General features: G+C 35.6%; 1 protein-coding gene across 3 annotated transcripts in view; it reads left to right on the top strand.

Moving 5' to 3' along the window:
- The window catches only part of LOC114243325 (uncharacterized), a 90,506-nt gene extending 72,899 nt beyond the window's left edge, over nucleotides 1–17,607 (top strand). The window contains exons 8-25 of one of the 3 annotated variants that reach the window (XM_089731101.1): nucleotides 172–270; nucleotides 1,272–1,385; nucleotides 1,715–1,909; nucleotides 2,378–2,536; nucleotides 3,966–4,074; nucleotides 4,451–4,540; nucleotides 6,521–6,582; nucleotides 6,789–6,986; nucleotides 7,401–7,487; nucleotides 7,931–8,180; nucleotides 8,266–8,345; nucleotides 9,138–9,230; nucleotides 9,761–9,847; nucleotides 10,296–10,441; nucleotides 11,324–11,506; nucleotides 12,043–12,180; nucleotides 13,871–13,939; nucleotides 17,009–17,607. In XM_089731101.1, coding sequence (XP_089587227.1) covers nucleotides 172–270; nucleotides 1,272–1,385; nucleotides 1,715–1,909; nucleotides 2,378–2,536; nucleotides 3,966–4,074; nucleotides 4,451–4,540; nucleotides 6,521–6,582; nucleotides 6,789–6,986; nucleotides 7,401–7,487; nucleotides 7,931–8,180; nucleotides 8,266–8,345; nucleotides 9,138–9,230; nucleotides 9,761–9,847; nucleotides 10,296–10,441; nucleotides 11,324–11,506; nucleotides 12,043–12,180; nucleotides 13,871–13,939; nucleotides 17,009–17,063 — 2,214 coding nt within the window. In that variant the 3' untranslated portion in view covers nucleotides 17,064–17,607. The other 2 variants (XM_028174780.2, XM_089731102.1) reach the window with 2 other exon arrangements.
- The last annotated feature ends 225 nt before the right edge of the window (nucleotides 17,608–17,832 follow it).

Below are 17,832 nucleotides of genomic sequence, written 5' to 3'. Positions count from 1 at the left end.
TTTTTCCCATCAGTCAATCGGTTGTTCGAGTTGAGAGATCCTATTTTTAATAATATTTTCAAAATATATGTATAAATACGAATTCTTTTTTATGCCCTTAATATTGTTACTGGAATTAATATATTTGTATCCTCCATTAGTGACAGTTTGATTGAATGTACTTTATTTCAGGGAGAGCCTGGAAATTCCGTCATCGGTCCAGAAGGATCACAAGGACCTGTTGGGCCGCTTGGACCCCCTGGCCCCGTAGGAAAGCGAGGACCGAAAGGGGTTCGTAGACACTATATTACTGATAGAACAGATAATATAATTTATAAGTCGTCATGACCCAAAGGATATCACGCCTGGTGTAGTCGTCAAGCGATACAACAGTTTTTTTTGTTTTTTTTTTCTACTTTATCATTGGAAGGTTAAGGAGCTATTCCAACTTAATGCGGATCGGTAGGAAAGCTCACGGACTCAACCTGAATTGCTAACACTAGCCCTAACAAGAGCAGTGCTTCCTGTATCTACTACCGGATCGGTATCGCGACCCACTGACAAGATCCGGCGAGAAACTCAGTGAGCGCAACAGTGTTCGAATCTCGTGGGCAGGTACCAATTATTCTAATGAAGTACATACTTCAACAACGTGAAAGTCAATTGTGAATATTTGTTCACGATTCGACGGTGAAGGAATAACATCGTGTAATAAAAATCAAACACGCAAAATTATAATTTGAGTAATAACTGGTGCTAAGGTGTCTTGTGAATCCGCACGAGTAGGTACAACCACCCTGTCTATTTCTGCTGTGAAGGGGTATTACGTTTCGGTTTAAAGAGTGGGGCAGCCGTTGTAGTGTAAAAACTGAGGCCTTAGAAATCATGTCCCAAACTGGATGGCGGCATTTACCTTCTACATGCCTATGGGGTCCGGTAATTATTTAAAACCAGGTCGGCCCTGATTTCGGCCGTCTTTTCGTATGTTATTGGGTTTTTTTAGTAGTTAGTTATGTTAAGTGCCTACATAGTTAATAAAGTTCGATCTTTATCGAATCGAAGAAATCAACCCTTTGGCTGATTTCTCATTAACTTAAACTAGCCAAAAATAAATAGCTACATATCTTATCCATAAGTATAAATATAAATTAATAATTTTTTTTTATGAATTGATAGTTCTAAAAGATATAAATACAAAACTGAATACAATAGCCTCTCAAGGCTATCAGCATTGATAGAAAAAAAAAACAAGCAATTAACGCATAGTTTGGCACCAATTTGTACATTTTCAGGAGTGTGAGTGCTCGCCTAATTTGGTATCGACTCTTTTGGAAACAATGCCTGAAATGAGAGGACCTCCCGGTGAAGCTGGTCTCAGGGGCGAGCCTGGACTTCCCGGTCTTCATGTAAGCTCATTTCTATACATTATATTCATTTCTATACAATATACTGTCATATTCTTCATAATTGTTACCAATTCAGGCATATTAAATACATTACATGATATTTCTGAGAAAAAGATTTTGTTTCATGAATTTTCACTAAATTATCTAAATTTCAAAGGTAAACTTATTGCTGAAAAGCTTCAACACAAAGTTAATCGCTAAACGAAAACATAAAAAAACTACTGAGAAACCTACAATATAATAACTAAATGAAATAGAAAGAAAGAGGAATATGTTCTTAGTTTGAGTTTTTGTATCTTCGTAAGTTCTTTGAAAAAATCCTCGCTTAGGGGGAGAAAGGCCCTGAAGGTCCTGCGGGGAAACCTGGCCTAGACGGCAGAGTAGGGGAGCCAGGTCACGATGGTGTACCTGGACGAGACGGAAAGCCTGGGGAGTCAGGACCACCAGGAAAAGACGGAGCTCCCGGTCGTGATGGAGAACCTGGTCTAAGAGGCCCACCTGGCCCACCCGGTCCTGGATTCATGGTAAGCTAGGATTATTTTATATTGTTCCCATTAAATTCTCAGTCAAAAAGTATTCCGTACCAATCGTGAGTTTTACTAACAATCTAGTCGCCTATTTACGTCAGTAATGTATATGAAATACCCGTTTGTAGTTACTTAAGTACACACATGAGAAGTTATACTTCTCTCGCATAATTTAATTATTTACCAACTCAACATTCACACATTCAGATAAATAAATACACATGAGATATAAACTATCATAAATAATACATAAATTTAGCAAAATATCTTGATAACGCAGGTAGCACATTGTGGAACACAATTTTGTTTCATTGTAAATATCGGCATGTACATTTTCATCCTACGACAAAAAACACTTGTTCTGTATTCATATAGTCGAACGCCAAAAAATATATATATAAAAAAGGTAATTGACATTTTAAAAATGCTAATCACACACACATTGAACATTACGACATGTAACAGGAGACAGAGGAAGAAAAGAAGACTCGACAAATTCGGATACCTGGGCCTAAAGGTGAGCAAGGCTCACCTGGCTTACCAGGGTATCCCGGGCCAAAAGGTGAAACCGGATCAAAAGGTGACAAAGGAGAAATTGGACAACAAGGTGCAAAAGGAGAAGAAGTTAGTCACGTTTTATTAATAGCAGTAAACAATAAGGGTTTTTCGCCGTAAACCAAAAACATTCGTATTATTAAAGATTAACAATAATAATAGCCTTCAGTTTTTGAAGAATCAAACCATACAACGCTCTCTAATATAACTAATCTATAACCTACAATTATATAGATGGCTCCGTAACATGTAGCTAACGTCCCAAAACATTTATGGTACTATGACTATTTGAGGATGTATAATCACTCTTTAGCAAAAACAAGCTACCGTTGCCAATCTGAAATCATCAACATCTTCAGTTAATTTTTTTACTGTAACCTCCAAAGATATGGATTTGAATTTAACTATTGGATTATTGCTGTTACTTTCTCATCAGCTCTTCGACCTAGTAAATTAGTACGCGAGTAAATTAGTAGGAAATGTAGTGTGTATTGTTTAAAAATACTTGAACATCATGTCTATAATTATCTTATTGACTATGCAAGTAAACATAATTATTCTTATACGTACATATAAATAAAATTGGAGTGTCTGTTTGTAATATTGAAATAACCGCTTTTTACTAAATGCATATGAATATATAATATATACGGTACTAACAACAAAATAACATTTTTTACAATTTTTGTCTGTCTGTCTGTTAGTTTATCTGTCTGTTTGTTCCGGCTAACCTCTGGAACGCCTGGACTGATTTTGACGAGACTTTCATTGATAGATAGCTGATAATATAAGGAGTAACTTAGGCTACTTTTTTTAAACTGGCTTCGCCCCGCTACTTCTCCCGCGGTACGATAATAACCGTGGGTAACATCGCGGGACTCAGCTATCAATAATAAAATTTAATGTTTCCGAAGCGAAGCGAGGGCGGGTCGCTAGTTTATAATAAATTTATTCGCGTATAATATTAATACCTCAAAAACAAACTACTTTTGTATTAGTAACATTTTATTTTAATAATGTATTACTTAGGCAAAAATAGTAATACCAACATCCACGTGTATTTTTTTTTGGCTCTCTCATCAATTCGTATGTAAGAACTGGTGCCACGGATTGCTGAAACTATGCTTGCATCTTGCTTGTAAATACAAGATTGATACATTGTATTCAGTCCCACACTAGTAGGCCGGGTACACCTTATGCTGTGATAAATAAATAAAAAATAGAATACACACGGAAACGTAATTAATGCATGTACGCTTTTCATTTAATGTTAAATTTACGTAAAAAATAGTTTATCATTGACGGCATTATCGGGTAACATTGCTTTTAAATTTATAATAATGCTTTGTGAAATTATTAAAAACCCGTTCAATTTCATTTTGCAATTGGTTTTCTAATGCATTTTTTTAATAAAGGCTTATTAATCGTCTCTCAATCCATTAAAAATTGAAGGGCCATATTTAAAAGAAAATCATAACAATCTCGGAACTTCCTTTAGGGTATCATGGGTGAAATGGGTGAGAAAGGAAAAAAGGGTGATAAAGGTGAAGCAGGAGTAGATGGTAGACCTGGTATGCATGGAAACCACGGAGTAGACGGGAGAACAGGTAAATTGTTTTTTTAACCCAGTTGTTTTTTTTACCCAGTTGTTTTTTGCTGATTCTCTTGTAACCCATTTGTTCAACAAATCTTCATTGAATGGTGTTTTATCACATTTGTTATAAGGCAATTTGTACTCGTATGTTGAATTGTATTTTTTGTATGCTTTTGTAGGCAGACGAGCATACGGCCCACCTGATGGCAAGTGGTTACCATCGCTCATAAACGTCAGCAATGCCAGGGGCAGAGCTAAGCCGCTGCGTACCATTATTTTTTTAGGTGTCTACAACTATAGCTTATAGAAAATGCAAGTTAAAATTCACGCATGTGTTGTTTTATGAACTTTTATTTCACGTATTTTGATCGTTTTATCTTCTATTATAGGTGATAAAGGTGATAAAGGAGCACCAGGGCTGGCGGGACTTCCAGCAAGCTTGGCTTCAATTTTGGACGAAGAAATGGACGAATCGACAAGTAAGTATTTAAAGGTCTTATATCTTGCGATTTCGAATTATATTATAATATATTAAAGCGTTTTGAAGTCGACCTGGACAAAAGAAGAAAAGGCCAACCAAGAAGCAGACGGATCGACGATATAATAGCAACAACAGGAAAAGAATGGAGAAACAAAGCCAAGAATAGGGAAGAGTGTAGTGAGCTGGAGGAGGTCTATACCCGAAGTGGGGTTCCAATAACATAAGTTTTATATTTGTAATTTTTATTCGAAAGGTTTTTTCTTTTTTTGGAAATAAAATGGGCTTATTATTATTATTATATTATAGCATATTTATTGTTATGTCGAAACGTGGGCCAAAATTGGAATAGAAGCATCCTTGTTGCTTTTCCTTCAATAGTTTTTTCTAGTTTCGTTAATTGCTTAGTAATTTACTCGGAATGGTTTTAAAGTAATGAATGTAGTAACAGCAGAATTGTCGTTTCTTACAGCGCTATTTTCTTCAATTAATTAAGAATAAAGTAACGCACTGGGTCATTACCTCGAGAAAGTGCAAAGGGCGACGACTTTTTGCGTGCCATTGCCTCTTGACAAAATACCTATTAACAGTTATTTTGGCTGAGTTATCAAAAAACATTTTATTCCATTTACATTAGAGTGGTTCTTTACCATTATTGTAGCTTCAATTCTCTTATCTATGCCATATAGATCTCTTATCTATGCCATATCCTGGAATAACCAATGTCCCATATTTGCAGTAACCAATTTCAACTACACAATTGGTAAAGCTGTACTTTATTTCGGGCACTAATATTTAATGACTAATTTATGATGATAAAATTATTTCCCTAGGGACATTTTTAACATAAAACCTCAATAAAAGAGTGTAAGATTAATGAGCATCATAATTATTTTTAGAGATGAACATAAACACCACGCAAGAGCTGAATGCGAAAAGTTTAAACATAATTTAATCTTTATATTCATTCGAGACACGTTATAAAATCGCATTGTTTGTAAAACATTTTTGATTTCAGTTCTTAAAGTACGTATAATAAAATTCAATGTGAAATATGGCATTTTAGTCACGTAGAGGCAATAAGCTAAGTAGATTGCGCCCTCAACATTTTTTCGTTACTATTGGCTGTATGGGCTTTGATCTTGATCCCCGGCTTGAGAGCATTGTCCTTCGGGACTGGTCAAGACATTATTTGCTTTATCTTGTTAGAAGAGATTTTGTGAATACTTCAGTGCAAAAATGTTGTTTGATTCCCTTATGTTTCATTCTTCGAAATATTATTTTATATCAAAGGGATTTAGGAGAAATAAGTACTTTTCTGTGTTTAATACATTCTGAGATTACTAAAACATGATTAATAAATTAACAAATGGATTCTGTTAATCTAAACATGACGAGCTATTTGAACACTAAAAACTATCAAATAATTAATTTATTCACTTCAACAATTGCTACAAAAGAATGAACTATACAATATTCGCCACCACAAAGATACAAAACAATCATTTTAATACATAAATAAACAATAAGTATGTGATATATTAATATATTGATATACAGCGGTGACCTTCCTAAATTTAATCCTTGGATTACCTTAAAACAGTTATCAAATTTTCACACTTTTAAAATTTCACAACAGTTTAAAATATAGTGACTGTCGATATTTGCAAATAGCATGCAGCACGGCGATTTCCAGGCTTTTAGTGTATCGATAGAATTATAAAAATAAAATTATAAACAAAAATATGCTACTTAATTGGTTTAGGTAAAGCGACAGACGGTTTATTTTTTAATGCACTAGATCAACTGTTGGTTAATGGAATTGACAAGCATGAAAATTAATAATCAACCTTCACACGTGGGGCCAAGGCCTTGACTGCCTTAGCCGTAGAAGTAGGATGGTGTTAGCCCGTGAGAAATCGAATACGCTTTACCACTAAATAAATTTAATGCAATAAGATTAATAAGTTCTCGTTTTTAGAAGCGGCAATCATTGAGAAATTCAGAGGGTTCAAAGGGGAACACGGCGACAAGGGTGATAAGGTGAGATCTAATGTCTAGCATTTTTTTAATTACAGCCTCAAATGTATTCATATTTCATATTCGTAATGGGAATTTTAAGAAAAATCAGTTATCGAAAAAGTGGCAAGGGCCACTAGGGCTATTATAATTGCCATGGAAAGATATAAGAAAATCATTGGAAATCACTTATTCCTCGACCAATATTAATAGATATTCTAAAACTCAAGGGCAGCAAAGGTGATCAAGGGAATACTGGTCTAGCAGGGGAACCCGGTAAAGATGGTAGAACTGGAAACACGGGGCCTCGAGGACCTACAGGTCCCCGAGGAAAACAAGGTCCTATGGGCCCTAGAGGATACAAAGGCGCAAGAGGTGCACCAGGACCAGTTGGAAAAGTACCAGCTTCAGAAATAGCTTTACTAAAGGTTGGTGATATAAGATATTAATTTATTTGACACTAGTTTGTATATTTACAAACTTTACCGATTTCATCTAAATAAAATTCCTTATATCCAATATAGCTCGCAGAGTTAGTAAGCTGAAGTGGCAGTGGACTGGTCACATATGTCGCAGAACCGATAACCGTTGGGGTAGACATGTTCTGGAATGGAGACCGCGAACCGGCAATCGTAGTGTAGGACGCCCTCCTGCTAGACGGAGCGACGACCTGCGCAAGGCAGTTGGCAATGACTGGATGCGTAGAACCGAAGATTGGGTTCAGTCGCAAGCTTCGGGGGAGGCCTATGTTCAGCAGTGGACTGCCGCAGGCTGATCATGAATATCCAAGTATATACATATACCATTTTGAACTTTTTATTCAGCTGTCTATATTATTTAAGGGTGCTACAGGACCTCCAGGACCAAAAGGAAGTACTGGAGAAAAAGGTCAAAAAGGCGATAAAGCCCCGGAAATAGACGTATCAAAGGTAATTGCATTGTTTTTTTTATTATAGCTAAGACTGTTACTTGGCAAAAGTATTCAAAAGCTGCGCCATACTTCAGCAAAAATCCTGAACTGGTTATAAAAGTTGAAACAAGTTTGCAGTCAATACTGCAACCAGAATCGCAGCTCATTCTACGAACACCGAGCTGGCGGAGTCGTCGAAGTGAATCGATGACTCTATGTCAGCTGTCTCGGGACGACGACGACGTTAAGGCAGTGCCGCTGGTGTTCCGGAATACCTCGCTTAACCTGAACCAGCCTGCCTGGTCGGAACGCGAAACATCGCTAACCAGTCGCTCTTTAATGATTATTGTTCATCCAGTGCACCACGCTAAAGTGCTTGTAGTGCTGGTACCGAAAACATTCATAGCTCTATCTGGAAATAAAAATAATAACGTGTGTTACTCCAAGAGCTTCAAATTCCAGCTGAAAGGTGAAAAGGGGGATCGAGGGCTAGAAGGTAGTCCCGGTAAGCCTGGCCCTATAGGACCAGTTGGCCCTCCAGGAATTTGTGAGAAGTCGAGTCCTCAACCACCCATCCCTGGACCTCCTGGACCCCCAGGGCCTCCAGGATCACCTGGGAGAGACGGTGAAGCGGGTCAACCAGGAGCATCTATAATCGGTCCGAAAGGTGAACCAGGATTTACGATGACATCGAATAATATTGATGAAACAGGTATTTAAAACATCTATACGATTTAATTTGATCTGTTCATAGTTTTCTTGGAAATACCACAATTGGTAAATTTGTTCATTTCTAGTTGATTTCGATAGCAACGACGATGAAGCCTTCTTTAAATCATACACAATTATTTTCAAGACGTACAAGGGTCTGTTGAAGGTAAACTATTTGGCAAATTTATTAGAATTTACTAGTAAAACCCAACAACGCTCCATTAAGACAATTGCTAATTCTAATCATCTATACACTCTATACATTCTATACACTCATTTGTTTAAACTACATATACTCTGAATGTCAGACTTTAATGGATTGAATCCTTTCTTGAATTGCTAAAACGCTGTGGTACCCAGTTTCATCACGTAAACAACATTTTTACATTTACAATTTTATATCTGATAGATATAAATGGCAATGAATCTCCTACGTTCTCGCTCAAGCATCCGACCTAAGGGGTCATAACCCGTAGATATCATATAACCAATAAGGTAACCAATAGTACACTTTTTGGAACGAAGTTCCTTATGGGACGATGCGGAGGGGTATCCTAGCCGGGAAAAAACGTCCGTAACGTAAGATTTTTATTATTTATGTATAGTCTTAGTATGATGGCTACATAGTGTGTAATGTATAGTCTACGTGATGACGGTTATTATTATTATTCATATAAATAGCTGTTTCTTTGTATATTATTATTATATATTTTTGATAAATCATTGTGAATAAAATAAAGTTGATAAAGTAGTTTTTTTATCAATAAAAAAATCATAATAAAAAATGTATACCCGAATAATTATTCTCTTTATACTTCGAATAGAATTTAAAATTATTAATAAGAAACTTCGTTCCTATCCGGAGTCCCACGACACCACACGTCTTTTTTTTTAATTAAACAGGAAATTATTTTGCAAAGGAGCTTTTTAAAATATGAAATTCACTAATTTGCCTCAGAGAACATCGAAAACGCCTATAGGAACTCTCGCTTACGTTCTGGATGAAAACATTTTGTTGTTGAGAGTGGAATATGGATGGCAGAATGTTAATGTGAGTATACAAGTTACTATTCTTTCTGTATTTTAGTTGCCAACTGAGTTTCTCGCCGGATTTCCTCAATGGGTCGCGTTTCCGATCCGGTGGTAGATTCTGCGAAGCACTGCTCTTATTAGGGCTAATGTTAGCATTAATCCCAGGCTGAACCCGTGAGCTCGTAGTTGGATATATCTATCTATATATATATAAAAATGAATTGCTGTTCGCTAGTCTCGCTAAAACTCGAGAACGGCTGGACCGATTTGGGTAATTTTGGTCTTGAACTATTCGTGGAAATCCAGAGAATGTTTAAAAGGTAAAAAAATATGAAAATGCTCGGAATTATATAAAAACAAACAATTTTGTTTTTCCTTTGATGTCGGCCGGATTCCTTTTGTTTGTTTTAAATTTATTTTATAGAAAAGTCTAGGTCTTTTATTTATCGATTGAGGCACTACGTAGTCTGCCGGGTCAGCTAGTTCTTAATATTTTTTGTCGAATATTTTCACAGTATGAATTTAGTATCCAATTTTAATTTTCTTTAGATTGGATCGATGTACCAACCTTCGAGAAGCGCACCTAGACTTGTACCATACAATCAACCGTCAAAGTCACCTAACGACAAAAGATATGTGAGTATGTGGTTTGTTATTTAATTCTCTTATTAGCCGGAAATTTGCACTCAAATTAAAGAAGTCTTTTTTTTTATTGCTTAGATAGGTGGACGAGCTCACAGCCCACCTGGTGTTAAGTGGTTACTGGAGCCCATAGACATCTACAACGTAAATGCGCCACCCACCTTGAGATATAAGTTCTAAGGGTCTCAGTATAGTTACAACGGCTACCCCACCCTTCAAACCGAAACGCATTACTGCTTCACGGCAGAAATAGGCAGGGTGGTCGTACCCACCCACGCGGACTCACAAGAGGTCCTACCACCAGTAAAGTTTTGAAATCATACAGTTTTAATGCGAGAAAACGATATTATATGAGTCATATTGTTTTTGTTAATCGTGAAAGTGATTAAAAGCAGATTGATAAAAAGAGTCTCACATGTTTATAAGTCGCTTTGATTCACAGATACGTTTGGCAGCCCTGAACGAACCTTACTCTGGTAGGATGGAGACCCACTTAAATAGGGTTGGCTACAGCGCGATCAACTACGAGTGCCACAGACAGTCCATGCGCGACTATAACGGAACATTCGTTGCTGTGCTCTCAAACAGGTTTGGCGCTTTATCTTAAACCGCAATTTAGGGATCGAAATTAAAATCGGCAACCCTACTTCACAAGACATTGTCTGTATGTTCTTGAAGGTTGTATGGGTGCATTTATGCGGCTGAGTGTGTTAAACACAATACCGACTAACTCTTCGACTGATGAACTGACTCTTGAACTTTAATTTTTTTGGCAAGATTTTTATTTTGTCATGACTTCAAATAAAAATTTCATATTACTCTCAATTTTCACTCTTATACGATCAACCCCTATTTTTCCATCCCGATTTTTATTATTTTTTATTCTATGCACAAATCCGCAATAAGGTTGTAAAATGGCAATCAAATATTATATTGTAGTACGATAAATTCTTATTCAGAGTTTATAATTTCAAGTTCCTTTAATTATGTTTTTTTTTTAAATTCAATTTGATCTCCCGCCCTCGCCGGTCGACTACTGATCAACTATCAATCGATCAGTTATGTCCAGGTGTCATCACTCATCCAGCAAACATCACGTAGTAGGGATGAGGACGAAGCCGGTCTCCTGTCTTACTCACTTTACATTTTTCAGCCATGTTTTTTTGGTTTTATTTGTGTATCAATAGTATATTCAGTAGGTCTGAGAATCGGCTACTATCTATTCTTCATAACCCTAAGTGATAAGGGTTGGCCACCCTAAACATAATTTTTTTTTTTTGATAAATTTTTTTTGGTTATAATGGGGTATTATGTGGTTGAATGAGGTTTTTTTTTTCTACACTAGAATTTCCCTAGAAATCCTATTTAAGGCAACACAACGTTTTCCGGGTCAGCTAGTATTCTATAATAAGATATGACCTGACATTTTCAATGCATTACAATTCCAATGAACATCGCTTTGTTTTTCAGGGTAACAGACCTAATTTCATTAGTAAAACCGTCAGAACGTAACATTCCTGTTACAAATTTAAAGGGGGAAATCCTTTATCCTTCGTGGAGTAGCATATTTGATGGAGCCAGATCAATGCACGGGCAGTCTAAGGCTAATATCTATAGTTTCGACAACAGAAACGTCTATGTGGATCAACAATGGTGAGCTGTTTAATGTTTTGTTACTATAAAAACTGAGACCATAGACACTCATGTCCCGAGGTGAGTGGCGGCATTTAAATTATAGTTGTCTATGGGCTCCGGTAACCACTTAGCTCCAGGTAGGCCGGGAGCTCGTCCACCCTTCTTGATTCGTATTGTCTGAAGCGGTTATTAGATCCTATAAATACGTGTGTATACCACCGGTTGAAGGCAACAGTTTCGCAATAACCAATGCTATATACCTACCCAATAATGCAATTTTGTTTCCCATGAAAACAGAGCTTTGACAAAAAAGCTAAAGAACTATTTCACTCAAGGGACTTTATCACATAAATATTAAGCTTTATCGTATTCAATCCAATGTCTAGTTACTTAACTGTATACTTAATGTTTCTATTTACCAAACATTCAATGAATGTACCAAAATTCGATATCGATGATTTCCAATGATTTTGATACCTGAATAACTAACATAGTAACAAAAAAAAACAAGCTTACGAGAGTTAATTTTACTATAATGTTGGTTTGTTTTTCAGGCCTAAGAAAATGGTGTGGATAGGTGCTGATACTCTAGGCAATAGATCAACTAAAGCATACTGTGACGAGTGGAGTTCAGATAGCCAACAAATGTTTGGCACCGCATCTCCTCTAGACAAACTTTTAGAACAAAGACTGTAAGTAACCTAAAAGTAACTACAAATAAATCATTTTAAAGCTTAAGGCCCTAGTTTTCCCAATACAGCACCAAATCCTAGCTTAAGCAATCGTAGTCATAATTTAATTGTACTGAGATAAATCAAGGTTTATTCTGTCATATTTCCTTGACTTTTCAGTCAGTCAGTTTAATTCAAGATTGAAACTTCAATATTTCTTTTATTAAAACGAGGTGTGTGATAAACAAACACAAATAGAACTCTACCTTTGTTGCACTTTTGGTGTTCAGTTAACTAGAATTAAGTTCATTATGCAGCGTCTTTCAGCGCTCGTCCATGGGCGCATACTATCATTTTTTGGTCATGTCTCTTGGCGAGGAAATGACTCCATAGAGCGCCTTGTCGTTCAGAACAAAATAGAAGGCACCAAACCACGTGGAAGGTTGTCCATGCGATGGACCAATCAAGCCAAATCGGCAGTTGGCGGCTGTTTTCATGAGTGTACCAGACTCACCACAAACCGGGATGAGTGGCGATTGCTCGTGAGGCGCATAGCATCTGCCCGCAGCAATGATGCCGGATGATGACCCGACCGCTCTGACAAGAGTGATATGACAAAGGAAAAGTGTTCAGTTACGACATAGACGATATGTTTACGTGTCATATGTCAAATTGACATCTGTCATCTGAATACTGCGATGCAGCCCGTAATGCACGATGTACAAATCTCAAACGCGTCGTGATATAGTAATGTTCGAGCCAAAAATCGTTGGCTCGACTGCTTTTTGACAGACAAAACTACTGAAAGCTAATTTCCTCTCCCCGTATTAAGATCTTTCTCAAGCTACACAAAGATGTGTAGAGATTACAGTACCAATAGGAATCGTTACAGAAGTTGATTATTAATAGTTATGGTGGTAATTCAAAACACGATAGCACTAAAAATCAGTATTAAAAAGTATTTTGCTATCCACGCAATGTATCACAAATAAAAATTTGCTGATAAACTGGTTGTTATTCATGCGACACGAGGAGATGGGTTTGATGTACATTGCGGGCTTTCTAAATATGAACTCAAAATTAGTGTTTATATTTAAGTGAAAACTACCATTGAGCAATTATTTGGTTTTGAAAATTTAGCACAATTTGTTTTTTTTTTTTTTTTTATTGCTTAGATGGGTGGACGAGCTCACAGCCCACCTGATGTTAAGTGGTTACTGGAGCCCATAGACATCCGCAACGTAAATGCGCCACCCACCTCGAGACATAAGTTCTAAGGTCTCAGTATAGTTACAACGGCTACCCCACCCTTCGAACCGAAACGCATCACTGCTTCACGGCGGAAATAGGCGGGGCGGTGGTACCCACCCGTGTGGACTCCCAAGAGGTCCTACCACCAGTAATTACGCAAATTATAATTTTGCGGGTTTCATTTTTATTACACGATGTTATTCCTTCACCGTGGAAGTCAATCGTGAACATTTGTTAAGTACGTATTTCATTAGAAAAATTGGTACCCGCCTGCGGGATTCGAACACCGGTGCATCGCTTCATACGAATGCACCGGTCGTCTTATCCTTTAGGCCACGACGATAATAATACGCGTAATACTTAGTGAATGATTAAAGTTGATGTTAGTTTCCGCTAGATTTTATTCAGGTTTTGGCTTTAGGAATGTTTTTGATGCATGGATATTTTAAATTAATTTCAGATTGAGCTGTGATAATAAACTTATAGTCCTTTGCGTCGAATTATCGTCGCAAGCATCGAGACACAATCAGTAAGTTGATAACGTCGATCGTTGAATTAACACAATCACTTTGTAGTTGAATTGCTGTAGTAATCGCATTTGCAGCGGTGATGGCTTGGTAGTTAGAACATAATTTTAACATATTAATGAAAAGTAGAATGTAATATAATAATATCGATTTTTCGATTCCAAAGAGTAACAATTGTAAATATCGAGTATGTAGTAAACGATTTATGGAAGTTTTACGTGTGTATTGTTCAATTAATATGTAGCGTTATTTAATTATGTATATTACTTACGATAGTACATTATCCAGTAAATCAAATCTTAAATTAACTTTGGTGTTTAATTTTTTGAATAAAAAAATGATTTATTTTTTCCTTTTTTCTATTTTTTTCTTGGTTTTTGTATGATAAACGTTATAATACGTAATCTTAAAAACGACTTACGCATCTTACTTTTACTGATTTTCAGACTGGTTACTCTTTGGAACTGTGATATTTATTATATTTTATAGCATGAATAAAGCACGAAGTTGTGACGTTTTAAAACTAAAAGCATTCATAACAGAAGAACTTATGCTTGATACGTTTGTATTCATTTTTATTTAGCGGATAAGCTTAGAGAAAAATGTTGAATAAGTAATTGTTTTTGAATTGAATTACGAATGTTTGGTATTTGTAGATATCTTTTTTTTACTAGAGAAGTATATTATGGTCGTGCCAATATTTATTTAAAAAAAAATATATAATAGATTGGCTCATTTTATTAATAGCATAGAGTGTACCTGTGAATTAAATTGTCAGTAATAATTTGGAATTAACAGTTAACAAATTTAGCTTTTTTTTTTAAATTACTTATTAGACTATAACTTATTGCGTATTCAATTTACATTTCATATTATTTATTATATGATCAAAAACAAGTTTAATTACACAAGCCAAGGCAACTCTACGACATGAGGTGAAAACTTTTAATCTATTGTAGTAACGATTATTCAATATGTAATATCCCAACAAATCAGAATGTACAAGATTTTGGCTCTAAAAGGTATACAATACTAATTCCTACCTGTAGTAGATTCTCAATACTATTATAATAGTTACATAAATACTTAGTCTGGCCATAAATACGGTTACAATTAAAAATAAACAAAATATTACATTTGAATTTGGAATCTGTCATTTTTATATGATTGCTCATTGAGTTTTCTCATTATGGCGCCAATACATTGTACAATATTTTGCGATATTAAAATGGAGTGGGGTGATAAAGAGAACCGAATCGCTGTGATTGCATTACACAAAGTAGGTATGGAGCCAAATGCAATTTTTAAAACTCTCCATACGCTTGGTATTAGTAAAATGTTTGTGTACCGGGATATTAATAGGTGCAATGAGACCTCCTCTGTTTGTGACAGAAAAAGATCTGGCCGTCCACGTAGTGTTCGTACGAAAAAGGTGGTCAAAGCAGTAAGGGAAAGAATTCGAAGAAATCCTGTCCGAAAGCAAAAGATTTTATCTCGGGAGATGAAGATAGCACCTAGAACCATGTCACGTATTTTAAAAGATGACTTAGCACTTGCAGCCTATAAGAGATGTACTGGTCATTTCTTAACTGATCATTTAAAAGAGTATTCTCTTTTCGGTGGTAAAATCGAAACAACTACTGAAGCGGTACGCAAAGGGAGGTCATAGAAAATTTTTGTTAACGGATGAGAATTTTTTTACAATTGAGCAACATTTTAACAAACAAAATTACCGTATTTACGCTCAAAGCTCTAAGGAAGCTTCCCAATTAGTCAGTTGCCGCGTATTTGACATCTACATTCACAGATACAAATTAAGTTTAAACCGTTAAAGTAATTCAATAATTAAACAATCGATGCTTTGACGCACAAATAACAGAGCTACGGTATGATGAAAGCTAACACAGGTTTGACAACTAATACAAAAATTAACGCCGTGTAAAGAATTCGTAGTATATTCTTGAAAATTTAAAATTTTCAGTAAGAAACGCTGGCCCAAGAAACGTGTTACGTACGATAAACGAATCCGAAAACCGTTTGCTGGTACATAGTAAAAAGTTTTTAGTGTACTGACTTCAACTTCTTAAGTGGTTAATACTCGTAATGTAACATGTGAGATTGATGTGCGCCATAGTATAATATAACTTGAAATATGAGTGGTGTTGAAAAATTTGTGTAAATGAAAGTTCAACATTTATTTCTGGGAATTGTTTGTGTCACCTTATCACGCAACGCGGAACTCTCGTATCCGCCTTTCCTGTATTTGAAACAAAATGGACGGCTGTCAATCTGACAGATGGATGTGTCAAACGAATGTGTCAGTGTGATAATGAGCATCCATTACAGTTATTACCTAATTATAATACGGGTTTTATCAATTGATTTAGCACCTTTAGAATTGAAGCTAAACGACCGACCGACCTAAAAACATGGATTCAATCAGCTTATAAAAAATAAACAATCTGTTTTAGTCTAGAAAAGGACAAATGTACTCTTTCCGTCTCTTTTAAATCAAGCGCTTACCCTATAGTATCGTAATCGAAAAACTAAAAGGTGACAATTCTTCGATTACATTTTTGGCGTTTATAAAAAAATAAGAACTTTAGATTAAGCCATTTCAATTCTAAAGGTGCGAATTATGTATTAAAGTTAAATAAATCTATGTCTGTATTATACACTGCATTTCTAGTAAATTTTCAATTGTACTCTTTTTGGATAATAACGAATAATGTATTTGTATTTGTTGTAATGTATTTTTAAATTATTATAATTAAGAACAGTTAGTTACGATTCTTATCTTTTAAATAAATTACGTTATTATTGTATTAAAATTTCCATACTTTTGGTATTATATAAATTATTATTTTATTATTAAAATTAATTAGGTTACAGTATTATAGTATGGCATCGTAAGTTGTTTTTAGTTTAAGTTTCAAGTTTATATTTCAATTTCAATTATGTCCTGTCAAATTAGTAAAGTGAATCAACAGTTTTGACAGACCTATACAAAAATAAACATGATTTTGATTATTATAGAGGAGAATAATGGTGTTTTTTTTTTTTTTTTCTAGATGGATGGACGAGCTCACAGCCCACCTGGTGTTAAGTGGTTACTGGAGCCCATAGACATCTACAACTACTACTACGTAAATGCGCCACCCACCTCGAGATATAAGTTCTAAGGTCTAGTTACAACGGCTACCCCACCCTTCGAACCGAAACGCATTACTGCTTCACGGCATAAATAGGCAGGGTGGTGGTGGTACCTACTCATGCGGACATTCATATATGAGAAGCCATGTTTACCTTACCGGCGGCAAAAATATACTCTGTGTATGAGTTTGAGGAACATAGGAATTTATAACTGTAAGCAATCATTAATGTTACTTTATAGCATAATAATATATTTTATGTAGACGTATCGTTTATTCATCATTTACTCTTGATACTGTGTAATATGTGTATTAAATTATCCTTTATATTAAATAGTCTACAAATCATTTACATAGCCGTACAAGTGGACAACGCCATAAGAGTTATTAAAATAGTATTGTTACTTTTACGTTAACTTATTGTTATAATTAAATATTAAGTCATTAAAGAAACAAGTGCCATAACGATTTTGTACTTTATAAAATATTATGACAATACAATAAACTGTTCAATGCTGCTTGGTTTTTATTTTGCATCCAATGGTATAAGTACTCGTGTATTTAGTAGTTTTAATAGAAAATGGTTCACATAACACCAGGAATGCGGAAACAGAGAGGGAGAGAGAGAAGGAGAGAGAGAGAGGGAGAGAGAGAGAGAGAGAGAGGGAGAGAGAGAGAGAGGGAGAGAGAGAGAGAGAGAGGGAGTGAGAGAGAGAGAGAGAGAGAGAATACACTTTATTGCA

This window comes from Bombyx mandarina, chromosome 11 (genome assembly GCF_030267445.1).
Source record: "Bombyx mandarina strain Sakado chromosome 11, ASM3026744v2".
In the NCBI taxonomy this organism is placed as follows: Eukaryota; Metazoa; Arthropoda; class Insecta; order Lepidoptera; family Bombycidae; genus Bombyx; species Bombyx mandarina.
This window is presented reverse-complemented; position numbering and strand designations above follow the sequence as displayed.